Source organism: Bufo gargarizans, unplaced genomic scaffold (genome assembly GCF_014858855.1).
Source record: "Bufo gargarizans isolate SCDJY-AF-19 unplaced genomic scaffold, ASM1485885v1 original_scaffold_1853_pilon, whole genome shotgun sequence".
Classification (NCBI taxonomy): Eukaryota; Metazoa; Chordata; class Amphibia; order Anura; family Bufonidae; genus Bufo; species Bufo gargarizans.
The window spans coordinates 36709-60403 of record NW_025334545.1 but is presented as its reverse complement, the minus strand read 5'-3'; the positions used below and the strand labels follow the sequence as shown (position 1 = coordinate 60403).

Genomic DNA, 23695 nt, shown 5'->3' with positions numbered 1-23695 from the left:
GAACACACATGTGAACATAGGGAGCAACAAGGCCGGAGCCCCCAACGGCCCCGCTGGGAGGCCGTGGGTAGGCCGGGTCGTGAACGACCTGGAGCGCCACGGATCTGACCTGAATGTGTGTGACGGAGACCGTGGCGTATGCCAGCCAGGCAGGAGCGGGCCTGGGGGTGGACATGCCGAGCCAGGCACGGCGACCTGAATGGGGCAATGTGGGACGTGGAGGGGGTGTGGCCCGTGAATTGCCCATCTGGCCACCTGTGATGGGCAATTTACCGCGTGCCAGGGCTCAGACCACCCAAATGTTGGTCATGACCAGAGAGCCGTCCCAGGCCGGGCCTGGAGCGGGACGTGGCCTGCCTGCAACTGCAGGCTGGCCAGCATGGATCCATGGCTGCCGGAGCCATGAATTGGGAGGAAGCTACCCGGCTAACTAGTGGGGGAGTAAGCGCCTGGCCCAGGCAACATAAGTGACTAAGATGTGGCCGCGGGACAGCGCGGGTGGCGGCTGCCTGAGCACCCCGGCTGAGCAGACAGCAGCGGCAGCCCCACCGGGGTGGGAGGACAAGGTGCCCGCATGTCTCAGCCCCAACCGGGGGCATGGCAGCCGCCAGCCGAGACAGCCCCGGCCGGAGTGTGGGAGGCGGGCAGCGGGTGGGAAGCCCGGCCGTGGCGGGGGATTGGGCTCCCCTCTGTGCGGCCCCCCCCCCCCCCAGGCGGCCAGCGTGCGGCCGTGAGCAAATTCCGAGGCGCCGCGCATGCGTCCTGCCTCTCGCGAGAGGACGGACGCCCCCGGACGGCGGAGAGGGGAGCCTGCGGCGGCCGAAGGCGAATGGAGGAGCGGGCCAGCGGTCGAACAACGGCCCAGCAGACGGAAGACCGGAGCCCACCACGGGAGGCGCGTGGTGATACTTACCTGGGGCGCGTGCTTACCGGAAGTGACGTGCGTCACATGAAGTGCTGGTCGGCGGGCGCGGTGATGGTGAGCTGTACGAGGGGGTTTAAGTAAGGGGACCTGGCCCCTCCCACAATAACAGGCTGCATGCAGCCTTAACTATTAGTGACGACTCTCGGTGTAATATCACACATGTAATATAGACACTTCCCCATGTAATATCACACATGTATTAGTGACGACTCTCGGTGTAATATCACACATGTAATAGAGACACTTCCCCATGTAATATCACACATGTAATATAGACACTTCCCCATGTAATATCACACATGTATTAGTGACGACTCTCGGTGTAATATCACACATGTAATATAGACACTTCCCCATGTAATATCACACATGTAATAGAGACACTTCCCCATGTAATATCACACATGTAACACAGACACTCTCCATGTAATATCACACATGTAATAGAGACACTTCCCCATGTAATATCACACATGTAACACAGACACTCTCCATGTAATATCACACATGTAATAGAGACACTTCCCCATGTAATATCACACATGTAATACAGACACTCTCCCTGTAATATCACACATGTAACACAGACACTCTCCCTGTAATATCACACATGTAACACAGACACTCTCCATGTAATATCACACATGTAACACAGACACTCTCCCTGTAATATCACACATGTAACACAGACACTCTCCATGTAATATCACACATGTAACACAGACACTTCCCCATGTAATATCACACATGTATTAGTGACGACTCTCTGTGTAATATCACACATGTAACACAGACACTCTCCATGTAATATCACACATGTAACACAGACACTCTCCATGTAATATCACACATGTAACACAGACACTCTCCATGTAATATCACACATGTAACACAGACACTTCCCCATGTAATATCACACATGTATTAGTGACGACTCTCTGTGTAATATCACACATGTAACACAGACACTCTCCATGTAATATCACACATGTAACACAGACACTCTCCATGTAATATCACACATGTAACACAGACACTCTCCATGTAATATCACACATGTAACACAGACACTCTCCATGTAATATCACACATGTAACACAGACACTCTCCATGTAATATCACACATGTAACACAGACACTCTCCATGTAATATCACACAAGTAACACAGACACTCTCCATGTAATATCACACATGTAACACAGACACTCTCCATGTAATATCACACAAGTAACACAGACACTCTCCATGTAATATCACACATGTAACACAGACACTCTCCATGTAATATCACACATGTAACACAGACACTCTCCATGTAATATCACACATGTAACACAGACACTCTCCATGTAATATCACACATGTAATATAGACACTCTCCATGTAATATCACACATGTAACACAGACACTCTCCATGTAATATCACACATGTAACACAGACACTCTCCCTGTAATATCACACATGTATTAGTGACGACTCTCCATGTAATATCACACATGTAACACAGACACTCTCCATGTAATATCACACATGTAACACAGACACTCTCCATGTAATATCACACATGTAACACAGACACTCTCCATGTAATATCACACATGTAACACAGACACTCTCCATGTAATATCACACAAGTAACACAGACACTCTCCATGTAATATCACACATGTAACACAGACACTTCCCCATGTAATATCACACATGTATTAGTGACGACTCTCCATGTAATATCACACATGTAATACAGACACTCCCCATGTAATATCACACATGTAACACAGACACTCTCCATGTAATATCACACATGTAACACAGACACTCTCCATGTAATATCACACATGTAACACAGACACTCTCCATGTAATATCACACATGTAACACAGACACTTCCCCATGTAATATCACACATGTATTAGTGACGACTCTCTGTGTAATATCACACATGTAACACAGACACTCTCCATGTAATATCACACATGTAACACAGACACTCTCCATGTAATATCACACATGTAACACAGACACTCTCCATGTAATATCACACATGTAACACAGACACTCTCCATGTAATATCACACATGTAACACAGACACTCTCCCTGTAATATCACACATGTAACACAGACACTCTCCCTGTAATATCACACATGTGATATAGACACTTCCCCATGTAATATCACACATGTAACACAGACACTCTCCCTGTAATATCACACATTTATTAGTGACGACTCTCCATGTAATATCACACATGTAATACAGACGCTCTCCATGTAATATCACACATGTAATACAGACGCTCTCCATGTAATATCACACATGTAATACAGACGCTCAGTCTCAGTCTTGCCTTGTTAACAGAGACCGTCAGGTCAGGTTCGGTTTCAGACCCCGGATGAGACTGTCCTTTGTAGCAGAGCAGCTGACATCCACGTAACACGCAGAACAAGCGCTGCCAGCTCTTCTGTCCTCGGCCCTGTGAAAGTCGCCATGTTAGGTGCCATTCTTAGTGACATGTCCTACAGCCATATATGTGAGCTGACAGACTACCTGGATGTGCAGAACTCCGGACATCATGTCCTGATTCATACAGTCAGGCTGTGCAGTAAGACGGCAGCACACGCTTCCATATAACGGCAGCCAGCAGGAACTCTCATCTGTAAGAAGAAGAGTGAGGACGGAGATCTCCACACATGCCCATCGCTGAGCACACACAGGTCTGAGGAGGTTCTTCTCTGGAGATGAGACCTTCCTGGAAGGGCGTACTGGAACTCTACACTACAGGACTTTCTCCACCACCCAGTAATTTATACATATCCTGATATCATCAGCCACACGTAGAAGGCACATGCTCTGGGGTTACCCCTCTGCGAGACGTAAGGGAAGGAGGGAGGAATACAGTAGACACCAAGGGTGTTGGCTGGAGATGGCCTGATCTACCAAATCCTTCCATGCTGGGGGTACTGTAATGGGGTCTGACTACACCCCTCTTCTTCAGGAACCACCACCCTACAGACATATCATTCATACATAGACATCTATGCAGTTTCTGATGATCATGATCTGGAAGAGCAGGCATATTCTCTGGGGTTCCCCCACCTGAGGGAAGAATTTTTTTAGGAGCGTTTGAAAATCCCACAATATCCTTACCAGAGCTGCTCATGGTGAGGTCATGAGTCCGGAAGCCATCCTGCACATGGGCCAAAGTCAGCTTGGTATGGGCTAACAGTTGAAATTTAGGGCCCCTGAAATATGAGAAATGCACCATAAATTCCAAATACAGAGCAGATTATTATGTACAAGTCATTACAAATATTCTCATAAATCCTGGATCTGCCTAGGAAGCATCCTGGACACATCACAGATTAAGCCCCCAGTAGCACTCACGGAACACTGGGAGGTGGTAGCAGGATGGGACCTGCTCCCCCGTTGCTGCCGGTCCCATCCATGGCACCTCGTAACCTTCGCCCAGAAGATCTCCCCAATGAAGTGCTGAGTCTGGTAGATAATCTTCGCGGTGTCCCAGAGAGTGAAAAATCTTCATCAACCGCACAACTGTAGAGCTGAAGGCTGAGCTCGAACCCAGGGTCCACATCAGAGCTGGAAAAGACACAACAGGTAACTACTGGCGGTTACACCATGTAAGAAGGGACCATTGAAGATATGGGCCAGAACAACAGGAAAGAAGACACTTACAAGACTATTGCATTCTCAAAGCAGATATCTGTGGTGGTGCGATCTACAAAGACCATCTCTGTGTCATAAACCTCTCCTCGGATTTGCAGAGCGCAGAACACTGCACATCGATGGAGCTCTGCAATACAAATGGTCATTTCTATGAGCCAAGTAGGTGACCCTCTTCTGTGTGATATATCTGCAGGCTCTTAGATGAAGTCCAACCTGTCTTTGGTAAACAGGCTGAAGATGTCACAGGTGTCCAATAACCCAACTCAAGATCAGTATGATTGGAATCAAGAGGGACAGGATGGTGGCCATCAACAGGATGGGCCAAAGCATGGCACGCCCAAGGGGCACAGCTGAGCAACTAATGAACCTTCAGAAGAAATAGTCCAGCTCTGTGTAATTTGTGGCTATATGCTATAGTTGTGTCCATCGAGTTCCAGCCCACTGGTGAGAATGGACCAATGTTCATTTTCCCACACCCTGTTGTCCAGGGTGCCCTTGTAGTGGACAGCTGCTCCTGTATGGACCAATTACCTATACCTTTCTAGACTTCATGAATATGACTTAATGCCTCCTCCTCCTCAGCTGCTGCTTCTTATTTGGACCTTTGTCAGCTTATATTTGGGTTACCAGGACTGAACGGCATATTCTAGAGGAGGTGGCCCTAATTCTCTATAGAGCAGAAGATGACGCCCCCATTGCTGGACCCTATGCTTTATTTCTGGCTTCAGAGTTCTATTACGTGGAATAACTCTGGGTGAACATTGGTCTCATTTGTTGGAACATTCACATTTGTATAAACGTTCATTCCCAACAGTAGGCCAGATCCTACGACTGTACAAGGGCCCTTAGAAGCAGCTGACTGATACTGTGCTGTTTTGCTTCTCCAGTAGTGACTCTCTCAGTCTGACCATTCCCATGACAAATGGTCCAGGAAGATTACCGGTCACCAGGTGAAGAATGTTACATTTATCCATGATGAATCCAGATGTGGAACGCATCCTTCAGCTGGTAAGGTACAGTCTGTGTGATATGACATAGGCGTTTATCGTCCCATGTCATACAGTCCAAGTACAAACACATCATCCCTGATAACTAGGGCTGAGAACAGGAGCACCACTCTCCGGAGACCTCCTCAAGGTTGACCTTGGTCCAGTCACAAACCCCACCAAAGTCATTAATGGACCATCATCTAGAGGTCTTACAACAGATGTGACAGCACAACCATCCCATGTCTATGAAAAGTCTCCATCTAAGAGGACACACATGATTATCTTAGAGGGTCACATACAAATGCGGAAATTACTTCTACAATTCGTGGCCAAGGAGGTGATCATATAGAGCCATGGTGAGGGTTGTCTCCTATCGAGTGCTGTGTGCCCATCTACACAGGTAGTGGGCATGCTCCTGTACATGTAGTGAGCGTGTTCTCTATGTGTATGTAGTGGGCATGCTCCTGTACATGTAGTGAGCGTGTTCTCTGTGTGTATGTAGTGGGCATGCTCCTGTACATGTAGTGAGCGTGTTCTCTGTGTGTATGTAGTGGGCATGCTCCTGTACATGTAGTGAGCGTGTTCTCTGTGTGTATGTAGTGGGCATGCTCCTGTACATGTAGTGAGCGTGTTCTCTGTGTGTATGTAGTGGGCATGCTCCTGTACATGTAGTGAGCGTGTTCTCTGTGTGTATGTAGTGGGCATGCTCCTGTACATGTAGTGAGCGTGTTCTCTGTGTGTATGTAGTGGGCATGCTCCTGTACATGTAGTGAGCGTGTTCTCTGTGTGTATGTAGTGGGCATGCTCCTGTACATGTAGTGAGCGTTTTCTGTGTGTATGTAGTGGGCATGCTCCTGTACATGTAGTGAGTGTTTTCTGTGTGTATGTAGTGGGCATGCTCCTGTACATGTAGTAAGTGTGTTCTCTGTGTATGTAGTGGGCATGCTCCTGTACATGTAGTGAGCATGTTCTCTATGTGTGTATGTAGAGAGCATGCTCCTGTACATGTAGTGAGTGTGTTCTCTGTGTGTATGTAGTGGGCATGCTCCTGTACATGTAGTGAATGTGTTCTCTGTGTGTATGTAGTGGGCATGCTCCTGTACATGTAGTGAGCGTGTTCTCTGTGTGTATGTAGTGGGCATGCTCCTGTACATGTAGTGGGCATGCTCCTGTACATGTAATGAGTGTGTTATCTGTGTGTATGTAGTGGGCATGCTCCTGTACATGTAGTGATTGTGTTCTCTGTGTGTATGTAGTGGACATGCTCCTGTACATGTAATGAGCGTGTTCTCTGTGTGTATGTACTGGGCATACTCCTGTACATGTAGTGAGCGTGTTCTGTGTGTATGTAGAGAGCATGCTCCTGTACATGTAATGAGTGTGTTCTCTATGTGTATGTAGTGGGCATGCTCCTGTACATGTAATTAGCGTGTTCTCTGTGTGTATGTAGTGGGCATGCTCCTGTACATGTAGTGATTGTGTTCTCTGTGTGTATGTAGTGGGCATGCTCCTGTACATGTAATGAGCGTGTTCTCTGTGTGTATGTACTGGGCATACTCCTGTACATGTAGTGAGCGTGTTCTGTGTGTATGTAGAGAGCATGCTCCTGTACATGTAATGAGTGTGTTCTCTATGTGTATGTAGTGGGCATGCTCCTGTACATGTAATTAGCGTGTTCTCTGTGTGTATGTAGTGGGCATTCTCCTGTACATGTAATGAGTGTTTTCTCTCTGTGTGTATGTAGAGAGCATGCTCCTGTACATGTAATGAGTGTGTTCTCTGTGTGTATGTAGTGGGCATGCTCCTGTACATGTAGTGAGCGTTGTAACGGACCGACAAGGGGTTAAAATCCGTTTAGGCGATATGCCCCTTTCTGAGAGACAGGCACAGCTACTGCAGAACACCAACCTCCCGAACTGGATACAAAATAGCACTCCAAACTGGAACCTCGCGAATAGCTGCTAGCAGACGAACAGGAAAAGCATACAATCCGCTTACACTCCTGGCTATCAGTCTCCAACAGCATACAGGGAATCCCCCCAATAACGAGACAAGGCTCCGTGTTGAGGGTCAAGCAGTGGTCTGACTGTACTTCAGGTACAGCCTCTTTTATTCATAACAAACAAACATAGTACTGCCCACAGGGTTTTGAAATCCAACCAATCAATATCTTACAACACACACAATGCAAGTACAGCAACCAATCGTTCACGCCCCGTAGAGGACCAGAAGGGAGACTGCGACACAGAACAGATACAACACATCCCCACAATGCATCATGGTTTCCTCCTCTCTGTCCCGGAGACAACCGAGGGCAATCCAATTATCTCTCAGGACAAAGGGAGATCGCCAATACACATGTGGAGACAACAGGACAGACATCACCATTTACACACACAATGGGACAATAGAACCACACCCAGCATATTCCTCCCAAGCTGACAAGTTACACTTATTATAAGTTGTTATAACTTTGTGAGGTTACATTGTCCATACATATAACTTACATCAATTTAAACAGTATAACTTGGGGACAAACCTATCCAAAATTCCCTGGAATAGGTTCAGGGGTTCAAAAGTTAGTATGGGCCATAATCCTGAGGCAAGAGGCTTTTAAACAGCCCTCTCCAAAACACCGTGGCGAGGTTGGTTTCGCCACACATCTCCCCCCCCCCAGGGAAGACTAACCAGATACCTGACCTCACGGCGGTCGGTACCTGAGTTAGTCTGGCAGCCCACCCACAACCCAATACTGGACCTGCTGAATTTAGTAGCCTGTCTCTGTCCAGTGAATCCTCGAAGATTATATTGGTAGCTGGTACTCCTGGTCTCTGTGTTGCTCCCTGGCTTGGAGTGGAGGTTGCTTTGTGGGCAGGTATCAGCGGTACTCTGCCCTGGTGCCAGCGTTACCACGGAAGAAGCCTGGTTGGAGCCTGGTTGTTGGAGGGGGAAACCGACTGTCTCCCCTCCCAATACAGTGTCCCGCTGCTGGGGAAAGGAGACTGGGCTCTCTATTCCCTGCTGGACACTCTGCCGCTGGGGGACAGGACCAACTGTCTCTGCCCCCTGTAACTCCACCTGCCACTGGGGAATGGAGACTGGGCTTCCAATTCCCTGTACATCACACGGCTGCTGGAGAATGGAGACTAGGCTCCCAATTCCCAAAAAATCATGCTGCTGCTGGGGGGCAGGAACAACTACCTCTGCCCCCTGTAACTCAGCCTGCCGCTGGGGAGGGAGGACGCTGCTCTCCTCTCCCTGCTCTTCACACTGCCGCTGGGGAATGGAGACTAGGCTCCCTCTGTCCCGCAACTGTAACTTCCGATGGAGGTCCACCCAATGTGGCAGCTGACCGTCACCTTCTGCCCGGTATAGTAGGGTCTTGAACACTAGACTCCTCACAAACTTCACGTATTTCTCAGCTGGATTGGGTCCGAAGAAGAAGTTCAGCCGCAACCACATCATACGGTCAAATTCCTCAACAGAGTATCTGTACTCCACTGCTGGTTCCATCCTGGTGCTTTTAGGGTCACTGTACTGAGACATGCGTTGCCCTTAAGTTGTAAAATCCAAAGAAATGGTGTCTCCTGTAGCTGTCCTTCTGGCTGTAGGAACGATCCCGCTGCTTGCCACCAATTGTAACGGACCGTTTCAGCAGACAAGGGGTTAAAATCCGTTTAGGCGATATGCCCCTTTCTGAGAGACAGACACAGCTACTGCAGAACACCAAACTCCCGAACTGGATACAAAATAGAACTCCAAACTGGAACCTCGCAAATAGCTGCTAGCAGACGAACAGGAAAAGCGTATCAGTCAGCTTACACTCCTGGCAATCAGTCTCTAACAGCATACAGGGAATCCCCCCAATAACGAGACAAGGCTCCGTCTTGAGGGTCAGCAGTGATCTGACTGTACTTCAGATACAGCCTCTTTTATTCATAACAAACATACATAGTACTGCCCACAGGGTTTTGAAATCCAACCAATCAATATCTTACAACACACACAATGCAAGTACAGCAACCAATCGTTCCCGCCCCCTAGAGGACCAGAAGGGAGACTGCGACACAGAACAGATACAACACATCCCCACAATGCATCATGGTTTCCTCCTCTCTGTCCCGGAGACAACCGAGGGCAATCCAATTATGGCCTCATGCACACGACAGTTTTTTTTCACGGTCCGCAAAAACGGGGTCCGTGGGTCCGTGATCCGTGACCGTTTTTTCGTCCGTGGGTCTTCCTTGATTTTTGGAGGATCCACAGACATGAAAAAAAAGTCGTTTTGGCGTCCGCCTGGCCGTGCGGAGCCAAACGGATCCCTCCTGAATTACAATGCAAGTCAATGGGGACGGATCCGTTTGAAGTTGACACAATATGGTGCCATTGCAAACGGATCCGTCCCCATTGACTTTCAATGTAAAGTCTGGAGTCCCTTTACTTTCACACTTGTGTTCATAATGCAGACGGTGGCTCTGTTTAGAGCGGATCCGTCTGCATTATATTGTTAAAACATTTCTAAGTGTGAAAGTAGCCTCAGACGGATCCGTCCAGACTTTACATTGAAAGTCAATGGGGGACGGATCCGTTTGAAAATTGAGCCACAGTGTGTCATCTACAAACGGATCGGTCCCCATTGACTTACATTATAAGTCTGGACGGATCCGCTTGCCTCCGCACGGCCAGGCGGACACCCGAACATAACTTGAAGCGTCCCCATCACCATGGGAACGCCTCTACGTTAGAATATACTGTCGGATATGAGCTACATCGTGAAACTCATTTCCGACAGTATATTCTAACACAGAGGCGTTCCCATGGTGATGGGGACGCTTCAGGTTAGAATACACTGCAAACTTGGTACAAGACTGCCCCCTGCTGCCTGGCACCACCCGATCTCTTACAGGGGGATATGATAGCACAATTAACCTCTTCAGGTGCGGCACCTAAAGGGGTTAATTGTACTATCATATTCTCCTGTAAGAGATCAGGGCTGTCAGGCAGCAGGGGGCAGCCCCCCCCCTCCCCAGTTTGAATATCGTTGGTGGCACAGTGTGCGCCCACCATCGCCCCCCCCTTCCTCCCTCTATAGTTAAAAATCGTTGGTGGCACAGTGTGTGCCCAAAATCGCCCCCCCCCCTCCCTCCCTCTATAGTTAAAAATCGTTGGTGGCACAGTGTGCGCCCACCATCGGCCCCCCTCTCTCTATAGTAGTAACAACCATTGGTGGCAGTGTGCGGCCTCCCATTCCCCCCCCCCATCATTGGTGGCAGCGGAGTTCCGAACGGAGTCCCAGTTTAATCGCTGGGGCTCCGATCGGTAACCATGGCAACCAGGAAGCTACTGCATCCCTGGTTGCCATGGTTACTTAGCAATAGTACAATTGTAGAAGATTCATACTTACCTGCTTGCTGCTGCGATGTCTGTGACCGGCCGGGAGCTCCACCTACTGGTAAGTGACAGGTCTGTGCGGCGCATTGCTAAAGAACTGTCACTTACCAGTAGGAGGAGCTCCCGGCCGGTCACAGACATCGCAGCAGCAGCAGGTAAGTATGAATCTTCTACAATTGTACTATTGGGGGGGGGGGGGCAGATGGGAGGCCGCACACTGCCACCAATGGTTGTTACTACTATAGAGAGAGGGGGGGGCGATGGTGGCCGCACACTGCCACCAATGGTTGTTACTACTATAGAGAGGGGGGGGGCGATGGTGGGCGCACACTGTACCACAAACGATTTTTAACTATAGAGGGAGGAAGGGGGGGGGGCGATGGTGGGCGCACACTGTGCCACCAACGATATTCAAACTGGGGAGGGGGGGGTCTGCCCCCTGCTGCCTGGCAGCCCTGATCTCTTACAGGAGAATATGATAGTACAATTAACCCCTTCAGGTGCCGCACCTGAAGAGGTTAATTGTGCTATCATATCCCCCTGTAAGAGATCGGGTGGTGCCAGGCAGCAGGGGGCAGTCTTGTACCAAATTTGCAGTGTATTCTAACTAGAAGCGTCCCCATCATCATGGGAACGCCTCTGCGTTAGAATATACTGTCGGAAATGAGTTTTCACGAAGTGAAAACTTAGATCAGAAAAAGCTTTTATGCAGACGGATCTTCGGATCCGTCTGTATGAAAGCAACCTACGGCCACGGATCACGGACACGGATGCCAATCTTGTGTGCATCCGTGTTCTTTCACGGACCCATTGACTTGAATGGGTCCGTGAACCGTTGTCCGTCAAAAAAATAGGACAGGTCATATTTTTTTGACGGACAGGATACACGGATCACGGCCTCGGCTGCAAAACGGTGCATTTTCCGATTTTTCCACGGACCCATTGAAAGTCAATGGGTCCGTGAAAAAAAAAATGAAAACGGCACAACGGCCACGGATGCACACAACGGTCGTGTGCATGAGGCCTATCTCTCAGGACAAAGGGAGATCGCCAATACACATGTGGAGACAACAGGACAGACATCACCATTTACACACACAATGGGACAATGGGACAATAGAACCACACCCAGCATATTCCTCCCAAGCTGACAAGTTACACTTATTATAAGTTGTTATAACTTTGTGAGGTTACATTGTCCATACATATAACTTACATCAATTTAAACAGTATAACTTGGGGGACAAACCTATCCAAAATTCCCTGGAATAGGTTCAGGGGTTCAAAAGTTACTATGGGCCATAATCCTGAGGCAAGAGGCTTTTAAACAGCCCCCTCCAAAACACTGTGGCGAGGTTGGTTTCGCCACAAGCGTGTTCTGTATGTATGTAGTGGGCATGCTCCTGTACATGTAATGAGCGTGTTCTCTGTGTGTATGTAGTGGGCATGCTCCTGTACATGTAGTGGGCATGCTCCTGTACATGTAGTGGGCATGCTCCTGTACATGTAATGAGCGTGTTCTCTGTGTGTATGTAGTTGGCATGCTCCTGTACATGTAATGAGCGTGTTCTCTGTGTGTATGTAGTGGGCATGCTCCTGTACATGTAGTGGGCATGCTCCTGTACATGTAATGAGCGTGTTCTCTGTGTGTATGTAGTGGGCATGCTCCTGTACATGTAGTGGGCATGCTCCTGTACATGTAGTGGGCATGCTCCTGTACATGTAGTGGGCATGCTCCTGTACATGTAGTGGGCATGCTCCTGTACATGTAATGAGCGTGTTCTCTGTGTGTATGTAGTGGGCATGCTCCTGTACATGTAATGAGCGTGTTCTCTGTGTGTATGTAGTGGGCATGCTCCTGTACATGTAGTGGGCATGCTCCTGTACATGTAGTGGGCATGCTCCTGTACATGTAGTGGGCATGCTCCTGTACATGTAGTGGGCATGCTCCTGTACATGTAGTGGGCATGCTCCTGTACATGTAGTGGGCATGCTCCTGTACATGTAGTGGGCATGCTCCTGTACATGTAGTGGGCATGCTCCTGTACATGTAGTGGGCATGCTCCTGTACATGTAGTGGGCATGCTCCTGTACATGTAGTGGGCATGCTCCTGTACATGTAGTGGGCATGCTCCTGTACATGTAGTGGGCATGCTCCTGTACATGTAGTGGGCATGCTCCTGTACATGTAGTGGGCATGCTCCTGTACATGTAGTGGGCATGCTCTGTAACCATGTAGTGGGCATGCTCCTGTACATTGTAGTGGGCATGCTCCTGTACATGTAATGAGCGTGTTCTTTGCGTGTATGTAGTGGGCATGCTCCTGTACATGTAATGAGCGTGTTCTTTGCGTGTATGTAGTGGGCATGCTCCTGTACATGTAGTGGGCATGCTCCTGTACATGTAATGAGCGTGTTCTTTGCGTGTATGTAGTGGGCATGCTCCTGTACATGTAGTGGGCATGCTCCTGTACATGTAATGAGCGTGTTCTTTGCGTGTATGTAGTGGGCATGCTCCTGTACATGTAGTGGGCATGCTCCTGTACATGTAATGAGTGTGTTATCTGTGTGTATGTAGTGGGCATGCTGCTGTACATGTAGTGAGCGTGTTCTCTGTGTGTATGTAGTGGGCATGCTCCTGTACATGTAGTGGGCATGCTCCTGTACATGTAATGAGCGTGTTCTTTGCGTGTATGTAGTGGGCATGCTCCTGTACATGTAGTGGGCATGCTCCTGTACATGTAATGAGCGTGTTCTTTGCGTGTATGTAGTGGGCATGCTCCTGTACATGTAGTGGGCATGCTCCTGTACATGTAATGAGTGTGTTATCTGTGTGTATGTAGTGGGCATGCTCCTGTACATGTAGCGGGCATGCTCCTGTACATGTAGTGGGCATGCTCCTGTACATGTAGTGGGCATGCTCCTGTACATGTAATGAGTGTGTACTCTATATGTGTATGTAGAGAGCATGCTCCTGTACATGTAATGAGCGTGTTCTCTGTGTGTATGTAGTTGGCATGCTCCTGTACATGTATGAGCGTGTTCTCTGTGTGTATGTAGTGGGCATGCTCCTGTACATGTAGTGGGCATGCTCCTGTACATGTAGTGGGCATGCTCCTGTACATGTAGTGGGCATGCTCCTGTACATGTAGTGGGCATGCTCCTGTACATGTAATGAGCGTGTTCTCTGTGTGTATGTAAGTGGGGGCATGCTCCTGTACATGTAGTGGGCATGCTCCTGTACATGTAGTGGGCATGCTCCTGTACATGTAGTGGGCATGCTCCTGTACATGTAGTGGGCATGCTCCTGTACATGTAGTGGGCATGCTCCTGTACATGTAATGAGCGTGTTCTCTGTGTGTATGTAGTGGGCATGCTCCTGTACATGTAGTGGGCATGCTCCTGTACATGTAGTGGGCATGCTCCTGTACATGTAGTGGGCATGCTCCTGTACATGTAATGAGCGTGTTCTCTGTGTGTATGTAGTGAGCGTGTTCTCTGTGTGTATGTAGTGGGCATGCTCCTGTACATGTAGTGGGCATGCTCCTGTACATGTAGTGGGCATGCTCCTGTACATGTAGTGGGCATGCTCCTGTACATGTAGTGGGCATGCTCCTGTACATGTAGTGGGCATGCTCCTGTACATGTAGTGGGCATGCTCCTGTACATGTAGTGGGCATGCTCCTGTACATGTAGTGGGCATGCTCCTGTACATTAGGGCTCCTACATGTAATGAGCGTGTTCTTTGCGTGTATGTAGTGGGCATGCTCCTGTACATGTAGTGGGCATGCTCCTGTACATGTAATGAGCGTGTTCTTTGCGTGTATGTAGTGGGCATGCTCCTGTACATGTAGTGGGCATGCTCCTGTACATGTAATGAGCGTGTTCTTTGCGTGTATGTAGTGGGCATGCTCCTGTACATGTAGTGGGCATGCTCCTGTACATGTAATGAGTGTGTTATCTGTGTGTATGTAGTGGGCATGCTCCTGTACATGTAGTGAGCGTGTTCTCTGTGTGTATGTAGTGGGCATGCTCCTGTACATGTAGTGGGCATGCTCCTGTACATGTAATGAGCGTGTTCTTTGCGTGTATGTAGTGGGCATGCTCCTGTACATGTAGTGGGCATGCTCCTGTACATGTAATGAGCGTGTTCTTTGCGTGTATGTAGTGGGCATGCTCCTGTACATGTAGTGGGCATGCTCCTGTACATGTAATGAGTGTGTTATCTGTGTGTATGTAGTGGGCATGCTCCTGTACATGTAGTGAGCGTGTTCTCTGTGTATGTAGTGGGCATGCTCCTGTACATGTAATGAGCGTGTTCTTTGTGTGTATGTAGCGGGCATGCTCCTGTACATGTAGTGGGCATGCTCCTGTACATGTAGTGGGCATGCTCCTGTACATGTAGTGGGCATGCTCCTGTACATGTAGTGGGCATGCTCCTGTACATGTAGTGGGCATGCTCCTGTACATGTAGTGGGCATGCTCCTGTACATGTAGTGGGCATGCTCCTGTACATGTAGTGGGCATGCTCCTGTACATGTAGCGGGCATGCTCCTGTACATGTAGCGGGCATGCTCCTGTACATGTAGCGGGCATGCTCCTGTACATGTAGCGGGCATGCTCCTGTACATGTAGTGGGCATGCTCCTGTACATGTAGCGGGCATGCTCCTGTACATGTAGTGGGCATGCTCCTGTACATGTAGCGGGCATGCTCCTGTACATGTAGCGGGCATGCTCCTGTACATGTAGCGGGCATGCTCCTGTACATGTAGTGGGCATGCTCCTGTACATGTAGCGGGCATGCTCCTGTACATGTAGTGATCAGTCTCATGATCTTCACCGCAGAAAATTATTAGGTCAAGACACGAGCTCATGAGATAATGGGCGGGGCACTGGGTGTATTAGGCCACGCCCACCATAACAAGACCTGGAGACTCACCCCCCTTATTCTTAAAATATTCACTGTCTTTCCACATCAGGGGGATCCGCAGATCTGAGGGAGAGAAGACGACAATATATTATACCCCAGATACATACCCCCGTGTATAATACTCCGGATACATACCCCCATATATTATACCCTAGATACATACCCCCCCATGTATAATACTCCAGATACATACCCCCATATATAGTACCCCAGATACATACCCCAATATATAATACTCCAGGTACATACCCCCATGTATAGTACTCCAGATACATACCCCCATATATAGTACTCCAGATACATACCCCCATATATAGTACTCCAGATACATACCCCCATATATAGTACTCCAGATACATACCCCCATATATAGTACTCCAGATACATACCCCCATATATAGTACTCCAGATACATACCCCCATATATTATACCCCAGATACATACCCCAGTGTATAATACTCCAGATAAATACCCCCATGTATAATACTCCAGATACATACCCCCATATATAGTACTCCAGATACATACCCCCATATATTATACCCCAGATACATACCCCCCATGTATAATACTCCAGATACATACCCCCATATATAGTACTCTAGATACATACCCCCATATATTATACCCCAGATACATACCACCCATGTATAATACTCCAGATACATAACCCCCATATATAGTACCCCAGCTACATACCCCAATATATAATACTCCAGGTACCAACCTCCAATATATAATACCCCAGATAAACCCCCCGTGTATAATACTCCAGATACATAACCCCCATATATAGTAGCCCAGAAACATGTATAATACTCCAGATACATACACCCATATATAGTACTCCATAAACATACCCTCATATATATTACTCCATAAACATACCCCCATATATAGTACTCCAGATACATACCCCCATATATAGTACTCCAGATACATATCCCCATATATTATACCCCAGATACATACCCCCCATGTATAATACTCCAGATACATACCCCCATATATTATACCCCAGATACATAACCCCCATATATTATACCCCAGATACATACCCCAATATATAATACTCCAGGTACCAACCTCCAATATATAATACCCCAGATAAACCCCCTGTGTATAATACTCCAGATACATAACCCCCATATATAGTAGCCCAGATACATACCCCCATATAACATGTATAATACTCCAGATACATACCCCCATATAAAATATCCCAGATACATACCCCCATATATAAAACCCCAGATACATACCCCCATATATAATACCCCAGATACATACCCCCATATATAATACCCCAGATACATACCCCCATATATAGTACTCCAGATACATACCCCCATATATAGTACTCCAGATACATACCCCCATATATTATACCCCAGATACATACCACTCATGTATAATACTCCAGATACATAACCCCCATATATTATACCCCAGATACATAACCCCCATATATAGTACCCCAGCTACATACCCCAATATATAATACTCCAGGTACCAACCTCCAATATATAATACCCCAGATAAACCCCCCGTGTATAATACTCCAGATACATAACCCCCATATATAGTAGCCCAGATACATACCCCCATATAACATGTATAATACTCCAGATACATACCCCCATATATAATATCCCAGATACATACCCCCATATATAATACCCCAGATACATACCCCCATATATAATACCCCAGATACATACCCCCATATATAGTACTCCAGATACATACCCCTGATGTATAATACTCCAGATACATAACCCCATATATAGTACCCCAGATACATACCCCTATATATAATACCACAGATACAGTACAGACCAAAAGTTTGGCCACACCTTCTCATTCAAAGAGTTTTCTTTATTTTCATGACAATTGTAGCTTCACACTGAAGGCATCAAAACTATGAATTATCACATGTGGAATTATATACATAACAAACAAGTGTGAAACAACTGAAAATATGTCATATTCTAGGTTCTTCACAGTAGCCACCTTTTGCTTTGATTACTGCTTTGCACACTCTTGGCATTCTCTTGATGAGCTCCAAGAGGTAGTCACCTGAAATGGTCTTCACTTCACAGGTGTGCCCTGTCAGGTGTAATAAGTGGGATTTCTTGTCTTATAAATGGGGTTGGGACCATCAGTTGCGTTGTGGAGAAGTCAGGTGGATACACAGCTGATAGTCCTACTGAATAGACTGTTAGAATTTGTATCATGGCAAGAAAAAAGCAGCTAAGTAAAGAAAAACGAGTGGCCATCATTACTTTAAGAAATGAAGGTCAGTCAGTCCGAAAAATTGGGAAAACTTTGAAAGTGTCCCCAAGTGCAGTCACAAAAACCATCAAGTGCTACAAAGAAACTGGCTCACATGCGGACCGCCCCAGGAAAGGAAGACCAAGAGTCACCTCTGCTGCGGAGGAGAAGTTCACCCGAGTCACCAGCCTCAGAAATCGCAGGTTAACAGCAGCTCAGATTAGAGACCAGGTCAATGCCACCCAGAGTTCTAGCAGCAGACACATCTCTAGAACAACTGTTAAGAGGAGACTGTGTGAATCAGGCCTTCATGGTAGAAGATCTGCTAGGAAACCACTGCTAAGGACAGGCAACAAGCAGAAGAGACTTGTTTGGGCTAAAGAACACAAGGAATGGACATTAGACCAGTGGAAATCTGTGCTTTGGTCTGAGGAGTCCAAATCTGAGATCTTTGGTTCCAACCACCGTGTCTTTGTGCGACGCAGAAAAGGTGAACGGATGGACTCTACATGCCTGGTTCCCACCGTGAAGCATGGAGGAGGAGGAGGTGTGATGGTGTGGGGGTGCTGTGCTGGTGACACTGTTGGGGATTTATTCAGAATTGAAGGCATACTGAACCAGCATGGCTACCACAGCATCTTGCAGCGGCATGCTATTCCATCCGGTTTGCGTTTAGTTGGACATAATTTATTTTTCAACAGGACAATGACCCCAAACACACCTCCAGGCTGTGTAAGGGCTATTTGACCATGAAGGAGAGTGATGGGGTGCTGCGCCAGATGACCTGGCCTCTACAGTCACCGGACCTGAACCCAATCCAGATGGTTTGGGGTGAGCTGGACCGCAGAGTGAAGGCAAAAGGGCCAACAAGTGCTAAGCATCTCTGGGAACTCCTTCAAGACTGTTGGAAGACCATTTCAGGTGACTACCTCTGGAAGCTCTTCAAGAGAATGCCAAGAGTGTGCAAAGCAGTAATCAAAGCAAAAGGCGGCTACTGTGAAGAACCTAGAATATGACAGATTTTCAGTTGTTTCACACTTTTTTGTTATGTATATAATTCCACATGTGTTAATTCATAGTTTTGATGCCTTCAGTGTGAATATACAATTGTCATAGTCATGAAAATAAAGAAAACTCTTTGAATGAGAAGGTGCGTCCAAACTTTTAGTCTGTACTGTATATATCCCCATATATAATACCCCAGATACATACCGCCCCATATATAATACACCAGATACATACCCCCATATATAATACCCCAGATACATACCGCCCCATATATAATACACCAGATACATACCCCCATATATAATACTCCAGATACATACCCTGCTCATCTCCCCCACAAATCTGTATGACTCCAGACACATTTTACACACATTTATTTATCCAAAATCCTCAAAACAATTCATTATATAACGTCAGATACACAAACCTGAGATCGACAGTTTTCCTTTGCAAGGGAGACGTTCATCGACAGAGCCGCCATCTGAAGGCCTGAAGAAGACAATGACAGTGAGGAGCTTCAGGTGAGAAGAAACAGTGCAGGAGTGACACAGATCACGTCTCCCCTGCCTCTGACTGTATACACATTACTGGATGTCCAGTCACCACCATATAATACTGAGGTACAGGAGTGACACAGGTCACGTCTCCTCTGCCTCTGACTGTATACACATTACTGGATGTCCAGTCACCACCATATAATACTGAGGTACAGGAGTGACACAGGTCACGTCTCCCCTGCCTCTGACTGTATACACATTACTGGATGTCCAGTCACCACCATATAATACTGAGGTACAGGAGTGACACAGGTCACGTCTCCTCTGCCTCTGACTGTATACACATTACTGGATGTCCAGTCACCACCATATAACACTGAGGTACAGGAGTGACACAGGTCACGTCTCCCCTGCCTCTGACTGTATACACATTACTGGATGTCCAGTCACCACCATATAACACTGAGGTACAGGAGTGACACAGGTCACGTCTCCCCTGCCTCTGACTGTATACACATTACTGGATGTCCAGTCACCACCATATAATACTGAGGTACAGGAGTGACACAGGTCACGTCTCCCCTGCCTCTGACTGTATACACATTACTGGATGTCCAGTCACCACCATATAATACTGAGGTACAGGAGTGACACAGGTCACGTCTCCCCTGCCTCTGACTGTATACACATTACTGGATGTCCAGTCACCACCATATAATACTGAGGTACAGGAGTGACACAGGTCACGTCTCCTCTGCCTCTGACTGTATACACATTACTGGATGTCCAGTCACCACCATATAATACTGAGGTACAGGAGTGACACAGGTCACGTCTCCCCTGCCTCTGACTGTATACACATTACTGGATGTCCAGTCACCACCATATAATACTGAGGTACAGGAGTGACACAGGTCACGTCTCCTCTGCCTCTGACTGTATACACATTACTGGATGTCCAGTCACCACCATATAATACTGAGGTACAGGAGTGACACAGGTCACGTCTCCCCTGCCTCTGACTGTATACACATTACTGGATGTCCAGTCACCACCATATAATACTGAGGTACAGGAGTGACACAGGTCACGTCTCCTCTGCCTCTGACTGTATACACATTACTGGATGTCCAGTCACCACCATATAATACTGAGGTGCAGGAGTGACACAGGTCACGTCTCCTCTGCCTCTGACTGTATACACATTACTGGATGTCCAGTCACCACCATATAATACTGAGGTGCAGGAGTGACACAGGTCACGTCTCCTCTGCCTCTGACTGTATACACATTACTGGATGTCCACTCACCACCATATAATACTGAGGTGCAGGAGTGACACAGGTCACGTCTCCCCTGCCTCTGACTGTATACACATTACTGGATGCCCAGTCACCACCATATAATACTGAGGTTCAGGAGTGACACAGATCACGTCTCCTCTGCCTCTGACTGTATACACATTACTGGATGTCCAGTCACCACCATATAATACTGAGGTGCAGGAGTGACACAGGTCACGTCTCCCCTGCCTCTGACTGTATACACATTACTGGATGTCCAGTCACCACCATATAATACTGAGGTACAGGAGTGACACAGGTCACGTCTGCTCTGCCTCTGACTGTATACACATTACTGGATGCCCAGTCACCACCATATAATACTGAGGTACAGGAGTGACACAGATCACGTCTCCTCTGCCTCTGACTGTATACACATTACTGGATGTCCAGTCACCACCATATAATACTGAGGTGCAGGAGTGACACAGATCACGTCTCCCCTGCCTCTGACTGTATACACATTACTGGATGTCCAGTCACCACCATATAACACTGAGGTGCAGGAGTGACACAGGTCACGTCTCCCCTGCCTCTGACTGTATACACATTACTGGATGTCCAGTCACCACCATATAACACTGAGGTGCAGGAGTGACACAGATCACGTCTCCCCTGCCTCTGACTGTATACACATTACTGGATGTCCAGTCACCACCATATAACACTGAGGTACAGGAGTGACACAGATCACGTCTCCTCTGCCTCTGACTGTATACACATTACTGGATGTCCAGTCACCACCATATAATACTGAGGTGCAGGAGTGACACAGGTCACGTCTCCTCTGCCTCTGACTGTATACACATTACTGGATGTCCAGTCACCACCATATAATACTGAGGTACAGGAGTGACACAGGTCACGTCTCCCCTGCCTCTGACTGTATACACATTACTGGATGTCCAGTCACCACCATATAATACTGAGGTACAGGAGTGACACAGGTCACGTCTCCCCTGCCTCTGACTGTATACACATTACTGGATGTCCAGTCACCACTATATAACACTGAGGTGCAGGAGTGACACAGGTCACGTCTCCTCTGCCTCTGACTGTATACACATTACTGGATGTCCAGTCACCACCATATAACACTGAGGTACAGGAGTGACACAGGTCACGTCTCCCCTGCCTCTGACTGTATACACATTACTGGATGTCCAGTCACCACCATATAATACTGAGGTGCAGGAGTGACACAGGTCACGTCTCCCCTGCCTCTGACTGTATACACATTACTGGATGTCCAGTCACCACCATATAATACTGAGGTGCAGGAGTGACACAGGTCACGTCTCCCCTGCCTCTGACTGTATACACATTACTGGATGTCCAGTCACCACCATATAATACTGAGGTGCAGGAGTGACACAGATCACGTCTCCCCTGCCTCTGACTGTATACACATTACTGGATGTCCAGTCACCACCATATAATACTGAGGTGCAGGAGTGACACAGGTCACGTCTCCCCTGCCTCTGACTGTATACACATTACTGGATGTCCAGTCACCACCATATAATACTGAGGTGCAGGAGTGACACAGGTCACGTCTCCCCTGCCTCTGACTGTATACACATTACTGGATGTCCAGTCACCACCATATAATACTGAGGTACAGGAGTGACACAGGTCACGTCTCCCCTGCCTCTGACTGTATACACATTACTGGATGTCCAGTCACCACCATATAATACTGAGGTACAGGAGTGACACAGGTCACGTCTCCTCTGCCTCTGACTGTATACACATTACTGGATGTCCACTCACCACCATATAATACTGAGGTGCAGGAGTGACACAGGTCACGTCTCCCCTGCCTCTGACTGTATACACATTACTGGATGCCCAGTCACCACCATATAATACTGAGGTACAGGAGTGACACAGATCACGTCTCCTCTGCCTCTGACTGTATACACATTACTGGATGTCCAGTCACCACCATATAATACTGAGGTGCAGGAGTGACACAGGTCACGTCTCCCCTGCCTCTGACTGTATACACATTACTGGATGTCCAGTCACCACCATATAATACTGAGGTACAGGAGTGACACAGGTCACGTCTGCTCTGCCTCTGACTGTATACACATTACTGGATGCCCAGTCACCACCATATAATACTGAGGTACAGGAGTGACACAGATCACGTCTCCTCTGCCTCTGACTGTATACACATTACTGGATGTCCAGTCACCACCATATAATACTGAGGTGCAGGAGTGACACAGATCACGTCTCCCCTGCCTCTGACTGTATACACATTACTGGATGTCCAGTCACCACCATATAACACTGAGGTGCAGGAGTGACACAGGTCACGTCTCCCCTGCCTCTGACTGTATACACATTACTGGATGTCCAGTCACCACCATATAACACTGAGGTGCAGGAGTGACACAGATCACGTCTCCCCTGCCTCTGACTGTATACACATTACTGGATGTCCAGTCACCACCATATAACACTGAGGTACAGGAGTGACACAGATCACGTCTCCCCTGCCTCTGACTGTATACACATTACTGGATGTCCAGTCACCACCATATAATACTGAGGTGCAGGAGTGACACAGGTCACGTCTCCCCTGCCTCTGACTGTATACACATTACTGGATGTCCAGTCACCACCATATAATACTG

The 23695-nt window shown here is 47.7% G+C and overlaps 1 protein-coding gene across 3 annotated transcripts in view; it reads right to left on the bottom strand.

Annotated features, from left to right (window-relative positions):
* Positions 1-23695, bottom strand: part of RTKN (rhotekin) — a 53249-nt gene that overhangs the window by 11658 nt on the left and 17896 nt on the right. For all 3 annotated transcript variants that reach the window (XM_044274594.1, XM_044274593.1, XM_044274592.1), the window contains 7 exons: positions 19635-19696; positions 15934-15987; positions 4624-4741; positions 4315-4527; positions 4078-4172; positions 3478-3584; positions 3278-3403 (listed from right to left, as the gene is read on the bottom strand). In XM_044274594.1, coding sequence (XP_044130529.1) covers positions 3278-3403; positions 3478-3584; positions 4078-4172; positions 4315-4527; positions 4624-4741; positions 15934-15987; positions 19635-19696 — 775 coding nt within the window. The remainder of the gene's footprint in view (positions 1-3277; positions 3404-3477; positions 3585-4077; positions 4173-4314; positions 4528-4623; positions 4742-15933; positions 15988-19634; positions 19697-23695) is intronic.